The 17,931-nt window shown below is 38.5% G+C and overlaps 1 protein-coding gene across 1 annotated transcript in view; it reads right to left on the bottom strand.

Moving 5' to 3' along the window:
- Positions 1–17,931, bottom strand: part of LOC128881585 (acetylcholinesterase) — a 120,809-nt gene that overhangs the window by 51,689 nt on the left and 51,189 nt on the right. Inside the window, exon 2 of the mRNA XM_054132789.1 lies at positions 3,052–3,194. Within this exon, the coding sequence (XP_053988764.1) occupies positions 3,052–3,194 (143 nt within the window). The remainder of the gene's footprint in view (positions 1–3,051; positions 3,195–17,931) is intronic.

Genomic DNA, 17,931 nt, shown 5'->3' with positions numbered 1-17,931 from the left:
CCCACCACCCTAAATCCACAACCCTCGACCCTGGACCCTCGACCCTGGGGACATCCTTTGTGCCTCGCGTGAATCGATTCCAATGGAAAGCTTCTTTTTTTTTTTTTAAGAGCGTCTTTCAGACAAGAGCGCAAAGAAGAATGCGTTTAAGATTTTTCGGCCAAACACAACGAATCGCACTTCTCTCAAATTTTGTATATTTATTATCAGACTGTGGACCTTTATGTAAAATAAAATCATTGTAAAGGGACCTACACAAATTGAACTCTACAAACATTTATAATATGAATTTTACTTCCAATGTTTTGTTTTTTATATTATTTTTATATTATTCAAATTTCCTATAAACGCATAAAACTCCGCAGTCTGGTAATAAATTTGTATTTTATTGTTCGAAAAGAATAAAATGACGTAGCGTGTATTCAGCGTGGAAATATGTAGCCGACAAACCCATTTTGGCCCGAGGGACAATTTGCACTTTGCTGTCGCGTCGCAAACAGCAACAATTATTTTACAACGTAGCTGGCATTTTGGTGTAATATTATATATAAATAACGGGTACAGCGTCACGGTTCATGGAGTAACACATATCCGAGTGGAAAAAGTGAAATATGGGAAACTGTTTTCCTTTTGAAGGCTTACAGCGTTGCACGAGGACAGAAAATTGATAACAATTACGTTGAATTTTAAACGATTCCTATTGTACAATTTTGAAAGTATCATCATGAATGTCACATTATATATTGCTGCTGTGGAAAACCCGATGTAAATCAAGCATCCAATGCCACGAATTATTGGGGCTACTGGCTAAGTGAATACCCTCTCTTAATTGAAATATTTAATAATTCACGACAAACGAGCAATAGTGGGTATGCCCATTGGACCAGTAACGAACCAGTGTTAGCGTTTCGGAATTTCCCTAAGGGTGGTTCACGCCTGTGAGAGAACACGTTATGAAATCAGTGAAAACCCTCTAATGGAAGTAGAAAATAACGCTATTGGAAGAAAGGAACACTAAAGATATAGAAAGTATTCAAATAAATACGTTCGTTTGACTTTTCATACTAAACATACGGATATAGTCTCAGAGATAATTCAAACAAAGGATCCTCTACAATATTTGTGTTTTAAGCCAGACTACTACATAATCAAAATGTTCTTCACAGTGGAATCCTCGAATTAATTAAAACAACGAATTTTTTGTAAGGGAAGCATCGACCAATATCACTTCAACTAAAAGAAACTGAAATTTCGATCATGCTAATGGTTCATCAAATGAAAAGACTGGCGAATTAATATACGGGAGTGCCGAGTAATATACATATATATATATATATATATAAAGAAAAAAGAAATTCTTTAATTCCAAAGAGTTGTTTTTCCAATTTTGTCCCAACAACAGGGTCAAAGGGATGCACGGCGAAATTTCGAGGAAACGTCGTTTGATGAAGTCGTTCGATCGAGGAAACTGCGCGTATATGCGCCGTATGTTGGTGCATAGGGTTATACAGAAGTTTTTCAGCAGCTCTGACGTGTTCCTCGGCCTTCAGAGGCCGCCATTCTCCCTGCAATATTAACGCGGCGAAAGGGGGCGCGGGGGCTAACTTTTATCCGAAGTTCCACACGAAATTGCCTCGGCCCTATTTCGATCCCCAAAACGCCCCGGCATATTTACTCTCCGAATCTTGCCAATCTTCTTCATCCTGTCGCTATACACCGTTGATCTCCTGCGCAGGGAAAAGGGTGAAGGGATAAATGGGTTTATTCTCACGCGACCGGAAAATCTGGTCGATACGGGTTAGATAGGCGGCGAGTTTCCTTTTAAACGGAATTATTGACTGTAGACCTTCGAGTGGAGAGTCAGGGACAGCGATGGAAATGATAAGGTTAGATCCCGATTATCTCTCAAACAATTCAATGTCGAAGTACGCTTAATAATTTTCAAATACACTTAGAATCTGTTGGAAAAAAGATAATGGAGGAAATTTGATGGCTTCTAAACTAAGTATTTAGATAAATTGTAATGGTCAATGAAAAATTGATATAAGAAATAGGTGATATCTTAAAACTTTCCTTATGAAATGAATCGAACAAATTACCGATGCATTTTACACCGTACCTAAAATATTCCCAAAGTTACAAGACAATTAAGTAAATTTTTCTTGAGATAAAAAAATTACGTAAAACACTTAATACTTTGCCTCCTAATGTGGTTTCCGCCGTTAGGTTGAAAACTACTATCCTAATTAATTTAACGACGCCTCTCCTACGTCGATTTATCTCTACCTGAGATGTTTTACGTGGAATGCAATAAAGTCCAATATCAGGAAAATCCCCTCGCCCGTCGTAATAACGCGAGCGGAATATTTAAGTTTCGCGTCTGACTCTTGCCTTCCGTTACCACTGCTTGCTGGGAAGCGCAAGCGGTACAAACTACGAAGCGGTCTGACTTGCGCGGTCCATTACTACTTCAGGTTGCGTCTTATACTACTCATCCAGCGGTAGATGTGTCTCGGGGCAACGTGAGCGGAATATCGACTACCGGGGACTCATCTCTAAGGCCAAAGTGACAAACTGTGCCTCTTAAGGCGAACGTACATGGAAATTCAGGTGCGAGGCGACGTTCTGACGCTTCCTCGAACAAGAAGGAATTTTTAACGACAGAACTACCGAGGACAATGAATATTTGTTGAGCATGATATTATATCTTTGAAATTACAGCGAGAATATCGAGATATAAGCAGTTGAAATTTACAACTGTGACTTCTGGAACGCGCTGTTCGAGTCCAACAATATTTTTCAACATGCACATTCGTTAAATAAAAAGAATATTAAAGCCTTCCATTTAATAGTTCGATTATAACCGTTGAATAAAGTTATCTCTATATAAATTTATATTCACCATGCTCCAATCACTCATATCATTTTTCCACTGTTGTCTTCGATCATTTCTAATCAGAGATACAATCGAATTCTGTTTCCTCCAATTCTTTAAATAGAATACAATAGGAATTTACGTCGTGTTAAAGGTTGAGATGGAAGGAAACTCACCTGGAAGGTGATGGCTTCTCGTTCTATCTGAGAGGTGTTCTTGAAGATGGTGTCGATGATGTTTAGAAACTTGTCGCGTTCCAGAAAGCTCGCTTGATCCTTTTCGAAGAAATCGATGAAGTCGTACAAAATAAAATAGGTTCCTGGAACATAGCAAAGCAAGCATATTAAATAGGTGATGCGTATAATTAGGGAGAAATCGTATCATGTAAATTGTATTTAGACTAATCGAATGATATACTCGATACTATCAATATTTATCATTGCCATTGACATTAGTATTTTCTTTGTTTAGAACAACTTTTATGAATTTTCTGAATTCAAGGTCACGTGAAGGTCTCAATGTTCCAAGTCGTTGGATACTTCATGATCTCAGCTATCGTGTCATGTTGATAAAAATAAAAATATAGAATAATAATTCCATTTTAAAAACTTTGCCCTTGAAATCTCAACAAATATGTCCTTGTCGATTAGAATTAGAATAGAATTATAATAGTTGATTAGAATAGAATTTCAATTTCTAATAATATTATTCTTACTTTGACATTACTCAAACATAATTTCAGATGAAAATTATAAGCATGCTTAGATTCATTCGAATACCCTGTCGCTCTCCATTGAATAATTCCTTTCCATGGATTTTCTCAAAGAAGCCAGAGGTTGTAGATAAGAACTTTTGAGCGATAATGCTATCGGAATGTTTTAATCCATCTCAGAGAAAGAATGAGGAGAGAAAGATTTGAACTCTTCGCTAATGCGGCCTAGTTTCAGCGTCACGATAATACTCCAGTGCGCACCCTCAAAATTCGTTAGTTTTTAGCTAAGGAACAACTTTCTATATTAGATCCTGCTCTCCATTCACCGAACTTTACTTTCTACAACTTTCTCCTACTCTCAAAGTTAAAATTCAACCGAGTGGACCGAGATTTTAATGACGTTGGGAGCATCAAGAAATATGTAATGGAAGATCTCTGCAGTCTTCTAGCGCTGTTTCCAGAAATTACACGAGCGTTGGGAAAAATTGTAGGGTGCGAATACTATGGTGAAACTATTCTTTTCTCGGGGTCAGTTTTTAAAGAGATTTCGAGGTCATCGACGTTCGTTTAAATAGGATGAGGTGATTTCATTGTTGTAATATTGTAATTGATAAAAAGACAAATTCAATCGTCTATTATATATTGACTGTGTGCGTGAAACTATGACTTTATAACAATAATAATAATGAAATTAACTTCTACATACTATTACTAGATGTATTAGGTTGTTACAACCAAAACAGTGTAACTTTGTTCTATAGATATATTTCATAAACCCCTAAACAATGTAAATATCAGGGTTTGTTCCTATTTAAATGCTACCACCATATATATAGAATCTGGTCCCGATATTATCAAACCAAATGTCATTTCCATCACTACCCACGGCTACCAGTAACTTTGAAATGGCTTTTTCATTCACCACGTTACTCCTATAGTTACTCCTATAGTTTGCGTTCGATGGGAGTGTGCGGATTCGAAACTTCCTGCCAGAGATTTCGCGAGCTGTTAGGGGTGGAAGTTAGTGGACAGAGTCTTTACGTCTCTAGGTGTCTCATTAATGCGAGTTGTGACTACTGGCAAGCCACAAGTGTTTGAGTTCGCCTCGCTCGAGATGGCTTTACGGGAACGCCCGTAATGCCATGTCCCTGTTCGTGGTCTTCCACGGCCACTTCTCTTTCGTAAGCCTTCCTTTATCCCCTCGTGCGATCGACCACCATCCCTTAAACTCTGTCATCTTTCAAGGAATAATCGATGCACCCTGCTTCCTGTCTCCTTCGATCCACTCTCCGCAAGTTTGCCTTTGTCGTCCCTGGTTTAGCGTCACAGATTTACTAACGAGCAAATAGCAAAGACGAAAACAGTGACGAAGGTGTAACACCTTGTTTCGAAGTATTTACAGCTTTCGAAAAAATGGTTAGGTTGTATAGAAGCTCGGAAATAATGTAATACCATAAAACTTGTCGGATTACGAACATGCTATAGATGCGTTCTTGCATCGCCAGGTGGCTACTGATCAGCGTAGATGTTTTTTTGTTTTTCTTTGTTCGACGTGGTAATACATAACACTTGATTCACATAAATCTCATGCAACCTAATTTCCCCCAAAAAAATAGAATATGTACTCATACGTCTTTATCATGGAACGTAACTGATACTTTTGGTACAAAATATTGAAATAAATTTCTATACGAAAGTGTAACTATACATGTATATACAGAAATTTATTGCAATGTTAAATAGTATGCTGGGAAAAAAATATAAAAGCAGAAATTATTTTAGCACCAAGCTAATATTGAGTGGAAACTACTTGTTCTAATGTGCGAAATTTCTCTTACTCCAACGCTTTTGTTTACCAATTACTTTACGCAACAGAGGTTCCATTTTATGCGATATAATTGCTGTAATGTCTTTACAAGAAGTACTTACTTAATTATGTCGGTAAGGCTTTTGTTAGACCTTTTCCACCCTCGTTTCGATACTCCCCAACTTGGAGCCCAGATAAAGAAGTTATGTTTGTTCGCTGAATGCCTGATACCCTTCTTAAAACACCCCTCTCGAGCTGCCACGTGGAAAAATAAAGGGCTGATCGAAAGGTAGGGCTGCTCGAACTTCCGACATCTCTAGACACAGTTTCCGTGGAAATCGTCGAGACCACAGGGCAGCCAACAAGTTGCCAGCGTCAAATCGATAAAGACAAGCGAGCCGAGGGATGACTCGTCTAACCTGGCGACCCACCCTTCCTTTTTTTTCCTCTGAACCCTTTTCTCTCCATCGTTCGCGCCACCGAAGCAGCTTCTCGATCTCCCAGGCTCTCGCGTTTCTCACCTCCTCTTTTTCTCCATTTTCTTCTGTCTCTACTTTCAGCCTCGACCCTCCACTTTGTTCCACCCTCGTCGGTCTTCTTCACCTTCTCTTTGTAATGTCCCACCCTCCCCTCAACTTCTGTCTCAGAGCCTCGAAGAATCTCGAATATCCTCGGGGAACCGGCTGTAATTGAGTTCTTTTGCATCGAAACCAGCCCTCCTGCCGCGATAAATTCGAAGACACCCTAGAGCTACCTTCGCTCGCGTTATCAACCATTTCTTGATAACCAGTCGCCCTTCTATGAACTACAACAGTTGTAGTCGTAATTCATACGTGGTAATTTACGAAATATCACGGTTTACGACGGTTTCATCGAAACACTATTTTAATTGAATCATTTTAATTTATCTTTTTTAAAAACATACATCTAGTCAAATCTGGAGTAAGTGAAATTTTCACGACTAATCAGGCAATTAAGTTTAAGATTCGAGATATCAAGGTACAATAAATAAAGAGGAATGTATATGGTAAGAAATAAGGGACTTATTGGTTGATCCTTTTCTCCTGGCGATTCGTTGGGGCAATAACTTTGAGTTTATCGAACAGGGGAACACCCTGACCTATTTTCCTCCCTGCCTGGAACACCCCTACTCACATGGGATAACTTATCGTTAGAAGGGCGTAGGAAACGTCTGTTATTAATTGTGGCAATTATTAGTAACTCCTCTGCCATGAAAGTTAAGTGTTGATTCTGTAGGGAGACTCTGATCTACGATAAAAATTGTTTCCAGAACATTTATTGATTTCATTAACAGCTTAAGGCACGTGCTCGTTATTTAATCGTTACGATTATTTTCGTTTTGTTTATTTCTTGATCACATTTTCCACTATTTTTTTATTACTGAATAATTCGAGGATTTAAGAATTCAACGATTCAACCATTCGACGATTTAACGATTCAACTATTCAACTATTCAACGATTCGACAGATGATCGATTGAAACATTGAATAACTGAGTGATACATTGATCGACGATTGAATTACACAACAATTAAACAATAGAACTACTTATTCATTGAAACTTCGAACAACTGAATGCCAGAATAATTTAACAATTGATCTATTCATCAATCCAATGATTAAATTACTAATCGATTCGATAGTTAATTACTTGAAGCATTCAACAAGTGAATGACGAAATAATTTCAATTATAGTATATATTTTTTAAATAAAAATAATAGTTCAGTTATTAAAGAATTAAACAGTTGGTCGATTGAAACATTGAACAGCTGTATAACAGAATAATTGAACAAATCAACTATTCGCTAACCCAATGATTGAACCATTTAACTATTCAACAGTTGGTCGATTGAAACATCGAACGACTGAATGACCAAACGATTGAACGATATTAAATAAATGAACATCGAACTTTATTTTCTTCCCTGCTTTTCTCATTAAACGTTTTCGATCCAACTTTTCCATCCACCCATTCCAAGCAACATTACTCTTGTTGCTCGATATTCGTCTGCTCCAACGACGCAAGAAACAAGACGATATTGGAGGCAAACGCGTCGACGAACCCTGCTGGAAAACGCTCTGACGCAAATTGGATTTGCGTTCAATGACGCGAACCTACAACTTTTCCCCGGGTCGGTTAATAAAACGCCGAGGTGGGTTGCTTTCATTGTAAGAAATACACGTTTGTTTCGGTTTCGTCGAATGTTCGCTTAATGGAACATATTTAACATTACGAAATATTTTGGAACTAACAACCGTGTCTTCGTAGCTACGGAAATTATCGCAGAAAACAAAACGGCGAGATATTCCAGAAGAAAATTAGTCTAAACACAACTCCAGTTGAATTAATTTCAACATACTACATTCAATTCATTTGTCATCTTGAAAAATTTGGAAAATAAAAACCAGAAGGAAAAATATACGACAAGTATTATTGTAATGGTAAATCAATAGCTTCTTGCGAATTGTTATCATTTCCAGTTGAAAGACTGAATAGTTTCAGAGACACCGACTCAGCGATCTTGAAAAATAAGGTTTCGAGGAAACGCGCCTTAAAGTTTTCAATTACCTCTCTTTGCTGCTTCAAATCATCTTCTTGAAACTCTCGTAACTTTCCAAGTTCTTCGAATTTCAGCCGTAACTCGCACTGTGACATCTTTAATACTATAAGCTCGAAGACATTGCCGAGAACATCGATTCTTTGGTAACGCGAAATGAGAAGCAGTCTCCTTTAAGACTCCGAACAATTATAATTCCTTAGATTACAAGGGGTGACATCTCCTGGCAACGTGGAATAAAGAATTCACTCCCGCCTTTATGAAGGTATACCAGCTTTCGACAAGAAGGGCTTGGATGCAAAGGGAACTCAATTTAGGAGTGCTTCCTCGAGGCATCCACGATTACTTGTACCTCTCGATGGAACGCACCACCGTGAAAAATAAATTAGAGCTACCCCTCGACACTCGGAAACCGATGGAGTACCATTCCGCTTACAGACTTTAGGCTGTTATAATTTTGTGGGGCCTGGGGAATGACAGGAAGGTAGAAAAATATTTTTAATTGTTTAAGGAACTTCTTGGATGCCGTTACAATGATACAAAATGTTTCTCGTTATTAAACTGCAAACGTATATGCAAAGAATTTAAACTTAAATCAAAGGATGCTTTTTATATAATTATATATATTTCCATTTACCATAAAGACATAAACATTCGCAGTTTGTTAATAAATATATCATTCTTGTAGGTGTATAATTCTTTCATATGTCTATCATTATTCTTTTGATTCCTCTTCAAATATCCCAAATCTCATTTGTAATATAATACCATGAAGGATTTCGTAAACTGTCAAAAAGATAGCAATGGTTGACATCTTTTACTTTGTTTATAAAGATAGAATTTTGTACATCGAAGCCCAGAACTCTTCTTTGGCGCGCCAATAAATAAATTCGCAGAGAGTCGCGTAAACCTGATGCGATCACAGCGCCGCAGGACTCGTAAAGCCTGGGTTGGGGTTGTGAAAACGAAATTCGTCTTGTTCCAGGTGCATTCGAACGATGCAATATGCATGGGTCGCGCCTCACGTGAATGCTTTATTCTTAGCTTTCTTACGAGCGTTGTTGCGCGTTCCTTTGGAAGATTACGGGAAGGGCGATGGGAAACTACTACCCCGCCGTTATTTCTTTCCGTCGAGACAGACGGGGAACTTGAAGGGAGTAATATTAACGACGGAAAGATTTATGCGGTCGGTTCGCGATTCTTCTTCATTTGCGCGTATCTCCCCATCCTGGGGGATAACGTTGCAGAATTCAACGTTTCCAGGACTCCCGAGGACAAAACGGAACAATCCTCGGAAGTGGGTTTAAAAAGAAAAAAGGAAAAAGGAACCGGGCGTCTGCTGGTTATTCGCGAGCTGCGTTGAGAGCTCTAGAGTCTATTGTTGGGGATGAAATACGTGTTGGATGTTAGTCAATTACATTCTCTGTCAATTTTAGAATCGATTGAAACATTAACTACAAGTGACTTCAATTTCAACTAGAAATTGTATTATTTCAACTAGAAATTGTATTACAAGTTACTTTAATTACAACTGGAAGTACAATTAGTTAGAATTGAAAATTATACTATGCCTGCCAGCGTCATTTTTATCAACGCAGAGCACTTTTTAGTTTTTTTTTTTTTTACCATGCCTATAAACAACAGCTTGTAAATGAAAAAGTTTCTATGTTTTTCAATTACAACAATTCATATATATTGCAGATAAAGCAACGAGAAAAAGATGAAAAATTAAAACTTTTTTGGCCCGGTACTCTAGAACATACAAAAAATTGCAAATATCGCTTACAATTAGTTTTAGACTCAACAAGGCAGAAACCATTCTTAAAATATAAAAGAAATTGGATGTATTCTACGCTAACTGTGCAATATTGAAAGACAAAATTCTAAACTCCTTTTGCAAAACCTTTTAAGCAACAGACAAGATAATAGGATCTCGAACATTTTTGCAAAAATGAAAAAAAAAATAAAAAAATGATTTTCTAATTATATACTTATATATTACATTAATATAGTTCAATCTAAATAAAATCTTTGAAAATAAAAATTCTTGAAAAAGGTCTGAAAATTCGGGTGTGCGAAGTGATATAACCCCTTAACCTCTCAAGCTACAACTACGTGCGAGACTCGTGGTCGGATATTCGGGCCAAAACTGTTTATTACGAGTCTGGCCCGTGGTGTATCGTTCGGGCCAAATATAAACATCACATTTTGCTCCTAGGCTGTCGGAGTTTAATCGTAGCTTAAGGGGTTAACGAGGCACTGAATGAATGAGCCATGAGTAACCATCGTGGCCACGGGAAAACATAACTTTTTCCCCAGTCACGGTGGTTTGCATCTTCAAGTTTCGCTTTTCAGCGTTTACGCGTGTACAAACCCGATATGCAAAAACCTCGCCTGGGCTGAAACCGCCTTTCAGATTCCAGCCGAGGCCGCTGAGGGCTGCCGCCACTCCTAAACGCGCATCCGTACGATGTAAAGGATTTCCTGTCGGACTGATACCGACAACCTGTCAGACTGTTTACATTGTAAATATTTTCCCGAAATTCCGCATATCCTCGCCTTCCAGATGGCGGCCACGTCATCCCGGATGAAATATGAATTTGTACGGTTCGATTGTTGGTCATGCATGCGGCGACATGAGACAGATATTAACGAATATCATTCTACGTTCTCGAACGAACGCGACGTACACAATATTTCATAAAGTTATTATTTTGTTAGGTGTAGACATTAATTCTCTGCCTTTACATTCAATCGTTTGTAACTATAGTTTAAGTAGAAATACTTATTCAACGTCAATTGAAGAAATTTACGTACACAAAATGATGTTTCATGTTTCCAAAAAAATACTTCGTTATAAGTACATACATGTGTAAAGCTTATTCATGTACATATTTTCAAATAAATGTTTCGTTATAAATACATACACGTGTAAAGTTTATTCACGTATGTATCTCCAAAGAAACGTTTCGTTAGAAATATATAGATAAATGAACCTTACAAATGTATGTATTTATAATGAAACATTTATTTAGAGTCATCAAACCTATACAAATACTTACGAGATTAACTGTATACGACAAAAGAGAAATTCGAAATCATTCAAAACGACAACATACACGGAATTCTTTCCCTGAGGTACGAGCTCTGGCGTCCTTTGTTTGAAATTCCTCTAATTTCAAGGGCTGCCCTCGCCGCCCCGAGCCCGTCAGACCGAACGAGAACGATTGCTGCTAGCGGCGCTGGAACGTCAAATTCCCGCCATTCTCTGTCTGGTCCGACGAGCCGTAACGCGAAATTTCGCCGGAAACCGTGGAGACCGCGCGAGATTACGTGAGCGCTTAAAAATCGTTTAAATATTTTGAAGGGGAGGCGCGGTCGGCGGACAGCCCTTATCTAGTCGAGAGCGGATGATATTCGACGCCCTCGGTGGCGGTTTGCGTTGCATTTCCGTGAAAATTTGATTGCAACCGACATCTGGCTGAAGTTCCGCTACGAAAATATTTGACCGAAAGAGGATTTCGCTTCTCGAGGGAAAATGTTTCGTTTCGGTCGTCGAGTGTTTGATTTTCGCAGACTTTGCGCTAAGCGTCCGCAGTCGAGTTTCATCGTCCTGATTCTGGGGAAACTTGAACGCGGTGCCGTTGAGTGATTACTTTATCGAAAGCCGCCTGGAGTCGCAAAATCATTGGCAGAAATTGAAAGTAACAGGGATATGAAAACAATGTACGTAATAAAGGAGAAATATAACGGACGGAAAAGATTCTTCTACGATTTTATTTAAAAAATGCGATATTTAAGAGATTAAGTAGACTTCTGTAGTAGACGTCTGTAATTTCTTAAACCAAAACACGTTCCTGCCCGCTTTAATTATAACAAAAATATTGAAAGTAATGTTCGTATTGTAATATTTTCAGAGTAAAATAAATCCCTACTTGGGTTTAGTTTTTGTAGCTATATTTACCAAGATTTTATTTTGCATAAAGATCCCCTACGATAAATCAACATTTCCACTGAACATAATTTTACTTTCACCGCCAATAAGCATCCTCATTCTTCATTCGTCAAGATTTGCTTCAATTGGCCCAGACGTGCCTCTATTATCATAAAAATTTTAACGATGAAAGGCACTTGTAACTAGATTCGATGAAATTGAATTGCAACAAACGTAGCTGCAGAAAAATTCATCAATAAAAGACGTTTCCGCGCTGGAAGTTGGCTACAAAAAGGTTCATTCGTCGGGGAATATCTTGCGAATGGTATTTCAACGAAGTCGCGTGGAATAAAAGTGGAGACAGCATCTGGATTTATTCGCACTAAAACCGAACGGAAATCGAGATTTAAGCGCGATGGAGACTCTCCGTTCAGCCAACCAGGAATTTCACTTTTTTTTTATTCTGGTTAAGGTATTCTTCGCCACTTCGCAGACGTGTGAGCCACTTTCGTAATCTATCTCTGGTAATTTATCTACCTTTCGACTCGACTCGCAGCCAGAGACATCATTCTTCGTCGTTGGAAATGAAATCGCGTGGCTGTCGCCCGACGCAAGTCCCTTGAATGTGCCGGGGGCCATCTTGAAACTGGAAACAGAATTTCCAGAGTCGTTCTTTAAGATCCAGTCGGGTACTTAATATCGCTGAGACCCTGCCGACAACGTTATTGCAAACGTATCGTCAAAGGAGAAACGAGCGAATCTTCGTGGAAAATATTGTACAGGAGGAGTGGATTTCTCCATTTTTAACACGTTAAAGAGCACTCTTTCTTTTCTAACAGTTTCTAGGCAATATTGATGATTTTTTTTTTGCAGCCAAAGTAATTCACACGAAGCTTTGAAATTTAGTATGTTTAGTTGGTATATTTACAAGATTTTGTTAAATTTATAGCTATCATACTCAATCTGTTACGAAATTAAGTACGATATTCCGCGTCACGTCGGAAACAATTGAACAAATATGTAAAATATCAACAATAATGTATAGAATGTTAAATTATTGTTCATAGAATATATAGAACATTAAATTAGAACGGGTTCAGAAGATAAGACATATTTTCATTTAAGTTTCAATTCTTTTTCTGCTTCTGTGAAAATGTGAATTTGCATAAATATCCGTGGTCTGGTTACGAACGAATCATTCAAACTTATAAAAATCCAAATGAATAACTTATAAAGGGAATTATCGATAATAAATATCCCATAGAAAATATTTTAAAGACCTCGAGCAATCAGAAAATAAACAAAAGAATTCACTTCGTGGCTCAGGATAAAAAAGTAGCTTTTAAATTTGTTTGGATTTAAGTAATTTCTATCAACATTCTTTACTTTAAAATGAACCCGTGGCAGGTAACGACATCGGTCTAGTCAGGCCCTGTAAGTTTTAACGAGACGACAGGGACAACGTCGTCGTCGTGATAACATTATTTGTTGAATTCGTAACTTAACAAGAACTATCCGACAATTTCATTTCAAGGTACACGGCGCAGCTACGTTCCGTGGAAGACGTCCGCCGAGTTGTGACTAATACAAAGCTTGGACTGTTTCTCGGTCAATTAGAAGCACGCAGACCGTTACCAATTCGCGAGAGCGCGGCTAGAGAACTTTCCGCGTCTGAAAGTTTTTCCTCGTTATCGTCGCTGAATCCTGAAATCTTGCGTTCTCGACAAGCGTAGATTTAAATATAACTGCTCCCTTCTTTCGCCGTTCCACGCTTCGTGCTCGTCGACGAAACGAGCCTAACTTCGCTGATCTAATTCCTCGAACGGATGAGCATGTAATGCGAAGATACACGGTTTGTCAAAAAAGTTTCCAAACCTTTTTTCTGTACAAATAGTATTAAAGGCATCGTCTGTCCGAGCAGGAACCCATTTTTTACACGATGGATAATTTATTACACTATTTACACTATTGAAAATAGTCAAACTTTTAGGTACTTGTACCTCACGAAGGCTGACCATAGCGTCTGAAGGGAAAAATCTTTTCTTCTCCGCAGAATACAAAGAACTAAGTTTTCCGGGATACCCATCCATAACACGACGGTTATTAGTTCCAAGCAACAGTGGGGAAACTTTACCGAAAAGAAAAATATCTCCCATGAACATGATATGGAAGATTAAGGAACCGATACAACATTTCTCTATAGCTTTTACTTAAAAAGTATAGTACTTGGATTAAGGGCTTGTAAAATTATTAAAAAAAACAACACTAATATCATTTATATAAAAATTATTGTCACGGGTTATGAAAGATTAATAATTTCTGTAGTGTCGATATTTGGTAGAACAAACTATATTTGCTTCATTACTGTGGAAGGTCTTTGTAGAATTAATTATATTATCTTTTTTAAATAATCTTCTTTGATATTATGACACTCTCACATCAGTTTACTTTATGATATCGTTTTAATAGTAATTCATTGCATCCGCATTTTTTATCGAGTTCGTTTGACACCACCTCAATTACATGTAATTCCAGTGATTGAGAGTGTATTTGTAACATATACGCAATTTTACAACTTTTTATTTATATTTGGAATCCTTATCTTGGTAAGATTAAAATCTGTCAAGAATATATATTATATATATTTCATTACATTGTTTTTTACATTGCATTACATTGAATTACATTTTGCATTGCATTTTGCATCGTATATTATATATCATATTATATCGCATAGTCCACAGACTAAATGTCACATTTTTCGAATAAAGAGCACAGCGAAATCTCTTATCGTTTCTTTTCCTTGCACATCCCTATCGCCGCTAGAGTGTGCCAATAATTTAACGACTCAACGTAAATCCGGTTAACCCAGTTTCAGACTGCTAAAAAAAAAAAAAAAAGAAAAAAAAGAAAACGACTCAGTAACGGGGAGAGCCTATCGATAAAAACGAAGAAAATCCGACTAATCCAGTTTCGGTTCGACCTCATTGGCGACTGTTTACCCCCGAGTGACGCAATGTTTGAGGACGATGTAGATACACGCGGAATGGCAAAGTGTTTACATTAATTTGCAACGCTGTTTCAGGGCACGTATCGCGAACGGATGGGAGAGGCGCGCGCATGCGCTTGTGTACCGGAAGGAAGAGTAGCTTCATCGAAGCGTTACGAGGAAAGTTTCGTCGATCGCGCGTAGGGTAGGAGTTCCAACGACTGCTAGATAGAAACTTGTCTCGTCACTCTTGGAAACTCACCAGCGACACGCGATGCCTTGCTTCCCATTCGGAATAACTCTCGTATGCTTGGGAGTTGTATTCGGATAATCATCTATATACATAGATATATAGGATATAGTGCTGTATCCAACAGGTGTGACGTGGCGCACTGGGTTACTATGGCGAGAGCCTAGAGGATGCACTGTTGTGCCACCCGATATATTTTAACTTCTCAAAGCATCTACACTCTACAGTCACCCCCATCCTGCCAGGCATTGTTAGGCTTTCCGCCGAAACCGACGACGTGCATATCCATCACTGGAATGATTCAGATGTCCAACGGACCGTGGACAACCACTTATCGCTTTCCAATACCCTAAAAAAATGCGTCAAATGGAGAAGAATATAGTGTAGTTGGCGAAACTACTGTTAAGATACTACTGAGCAGATTCGAAAGAATAGTAAGTGGGCCGGGCGGAGCCGGCATTCAGAAACGGAGCGATACGTTACCGAGGTCCTGCACCCGTAATTGCATTCAGGTGTGGGCTGACCACGTACGGGTCCAGGACCTCGATTCACTTCTGAATGCCGGCGCCTCGTCCACTGGATTCGATATTTACTTCAAGAGTATTATATTTTCGTTAACAGAACGTCAGAAGCTACCAGTATGCAAAGTTTGAGATACATCAGTGACCCAAAGGCTTTGTACAAAATGAACGCAAGTGATTCCGAAAGTGAGGCGTCGAAGAAAATAAAACTGTATAGAAATTTGGTGAACCAATAGCAAGACATTACCTATCAGATGTTCTACATTACTAAATCTCGCCAACAGAGTATTCTACCAAGTGATATTCCTATTTGCATTAACAAGTATATTCTTTAGCACCCATAAAGAGAAACCAAAAATTCTGGAACAGTTTCGTAATCTCCACGTACTGTTAACGATGTCCTGGATCAGCGAACCCAGCGAAATCGATTTCGTCGGGCGCTCGAGCCGGCAAATTGCTTTTCGTTGTAGAATTTTGCTCGATCGGGAGCGGCTAATCGGTAGTGGAATTTCCTGAAGCGCGCGGCACGTGCGCAGCGGTGATCAGAGATGCGACAGGATTCGATACCTGGCGCGGTAACGGAGCGGAAGTGGCCGCCGCGTTCGAGCTGTAACGAGATCCAGCGGAACCGCAACCCGAATTAATCGCGCAGAGTCGCCTCCGAGTCGGAGCGTCTGTCGGCCACCTCTTCGCACCTCGGCTTTAATCGAACCTACTGGAACTTGGCAAACACGGTTTACGTCGTGTTTACACTCGGTCGTGAACACGCATGCATGATTAAACGGACGTAGCCAGGTAACAGTCGACGACGATAAACATTCCACCCCCGCAGGAAACCTTCCATTTTTTAAACTTCTTGGAAGAGGGGAAAAATGGAAATGTCCTTTGGAGTCTTACAAACTTTGTAAATGTCTTTGTTATTATACAATTTTACTGTAATGTATCTTTAACCGAAAATCTGTGAAATTGTTAAGAAGAGAAAAAATATGTGTTTTAAAAATGCCTTGAAGTAGCATAAATTAAATTAAATTAGTTAATACGAGTACACTAAGATATATAACGTTATTAAGAAGGGACAACAATGAAAAATATATAAAAATATCAAACAAATTGTGTATTATATATTCTCTAAAGTAGCATAAACATAATATATTTTTTAATAAAAATGTAAGACTATCGAACAAGGATGCGAAAAAATTATTTTCTTTTACTCTTTCTGCTTTCGAAAACACTGGCCTAGATTCTACGCTTAAAAATTTCAAAGCTTCGGCATTTCGCGTAGCGCAGCATAGCATAACTTCTCGAAGCATGAATGTTCAAGAGCACGAACTCTCTGGAACCCTCGAATTCTTCGAATTCCACGTTCTCTTGAATTCCATTAGCGTCTCTGAAATTATACTTGAATTCCCATTGCGGCGAACAAAGGAGAACAAGTTTGCCCTGCAACTTTTCTATCCTCCACTGTTTCGCCATCCGAGACCGATGCTAACTTAACCATGAATTTACATCGGCCAGCTAATCGACGAACCTTTTCAATTGATCCTCGTTTGCATACCAAAAAAGCTGCGCTTTCTCAAAACGATTAATCGAACACGGTACAACGATCCAGGAGACTCGATAATGGAGACTCAAGAACGATTCGAGGCAACGGTTTAGCGCCAGATCGAAACGGAAGTTTCTTTTGTTCGGTAATGCAAACGAACGAGAAAACTCCTGGGACTGCGTGCCGGACCAGACAGAAGGATTTAGACTCCCTTGCTGCCGATAAATTGTAATCAAGCAACGAGAAATTTAGCTTGGAAGGGGAAGCAATACATTACGCTCTGGAATTGGTTGTAAGAAAGAAGGAAAAAATAGTTTTAGTTTGTTATACTATGAGCAATCAGGCTATAAATTGGATTTTTCTTGCATCTTTTAGTTACAGAATAAATTAAATTTGCCAAGTTCGTATGTCAATGTTGATGTTTGAGGATTTTTAGGTCCAAAGAGAGTACTTTATTTATAACTCTTTCAAATATGTTAGCGTCCGATCGATATATTGATTTTCGGGAACAGCTCGGTAGACTCAAATTAATCTTGTAAAATTGAAAAAAACTCAAAGATTCGAATATAATATCCAAAAGTTTGCAAAACATGAACCTTCTTTCAGCATTAATACTTGGAAATAAAAGTGACAGAGATGTTTCTCCTCGTCTTTGTGGAATTGAATGCAGAAAATATTCGTATCGCAGAAGTTGTAAAGATGCAAATTGTGTCGTATTAT

Source organism: Hylaeus volcanicus, chromosome 8, assembly GCF_026283585.1.
Source record: "Hylaeus volcanicus isolate JK05 chromosome 8, UHH_iyHylVolc1.0_haploid, whole genome shotgun sequence".
Lineage (NCBI taxonomy): Eukaryota > Metazoa > Arthropoda > Insecta > Hymenoptera > Colletidae > Hylaeus > Hylaeus volcanicus.
This window is presented reverse-complemented; position numbering and strand designations above follow the sequence as displayed.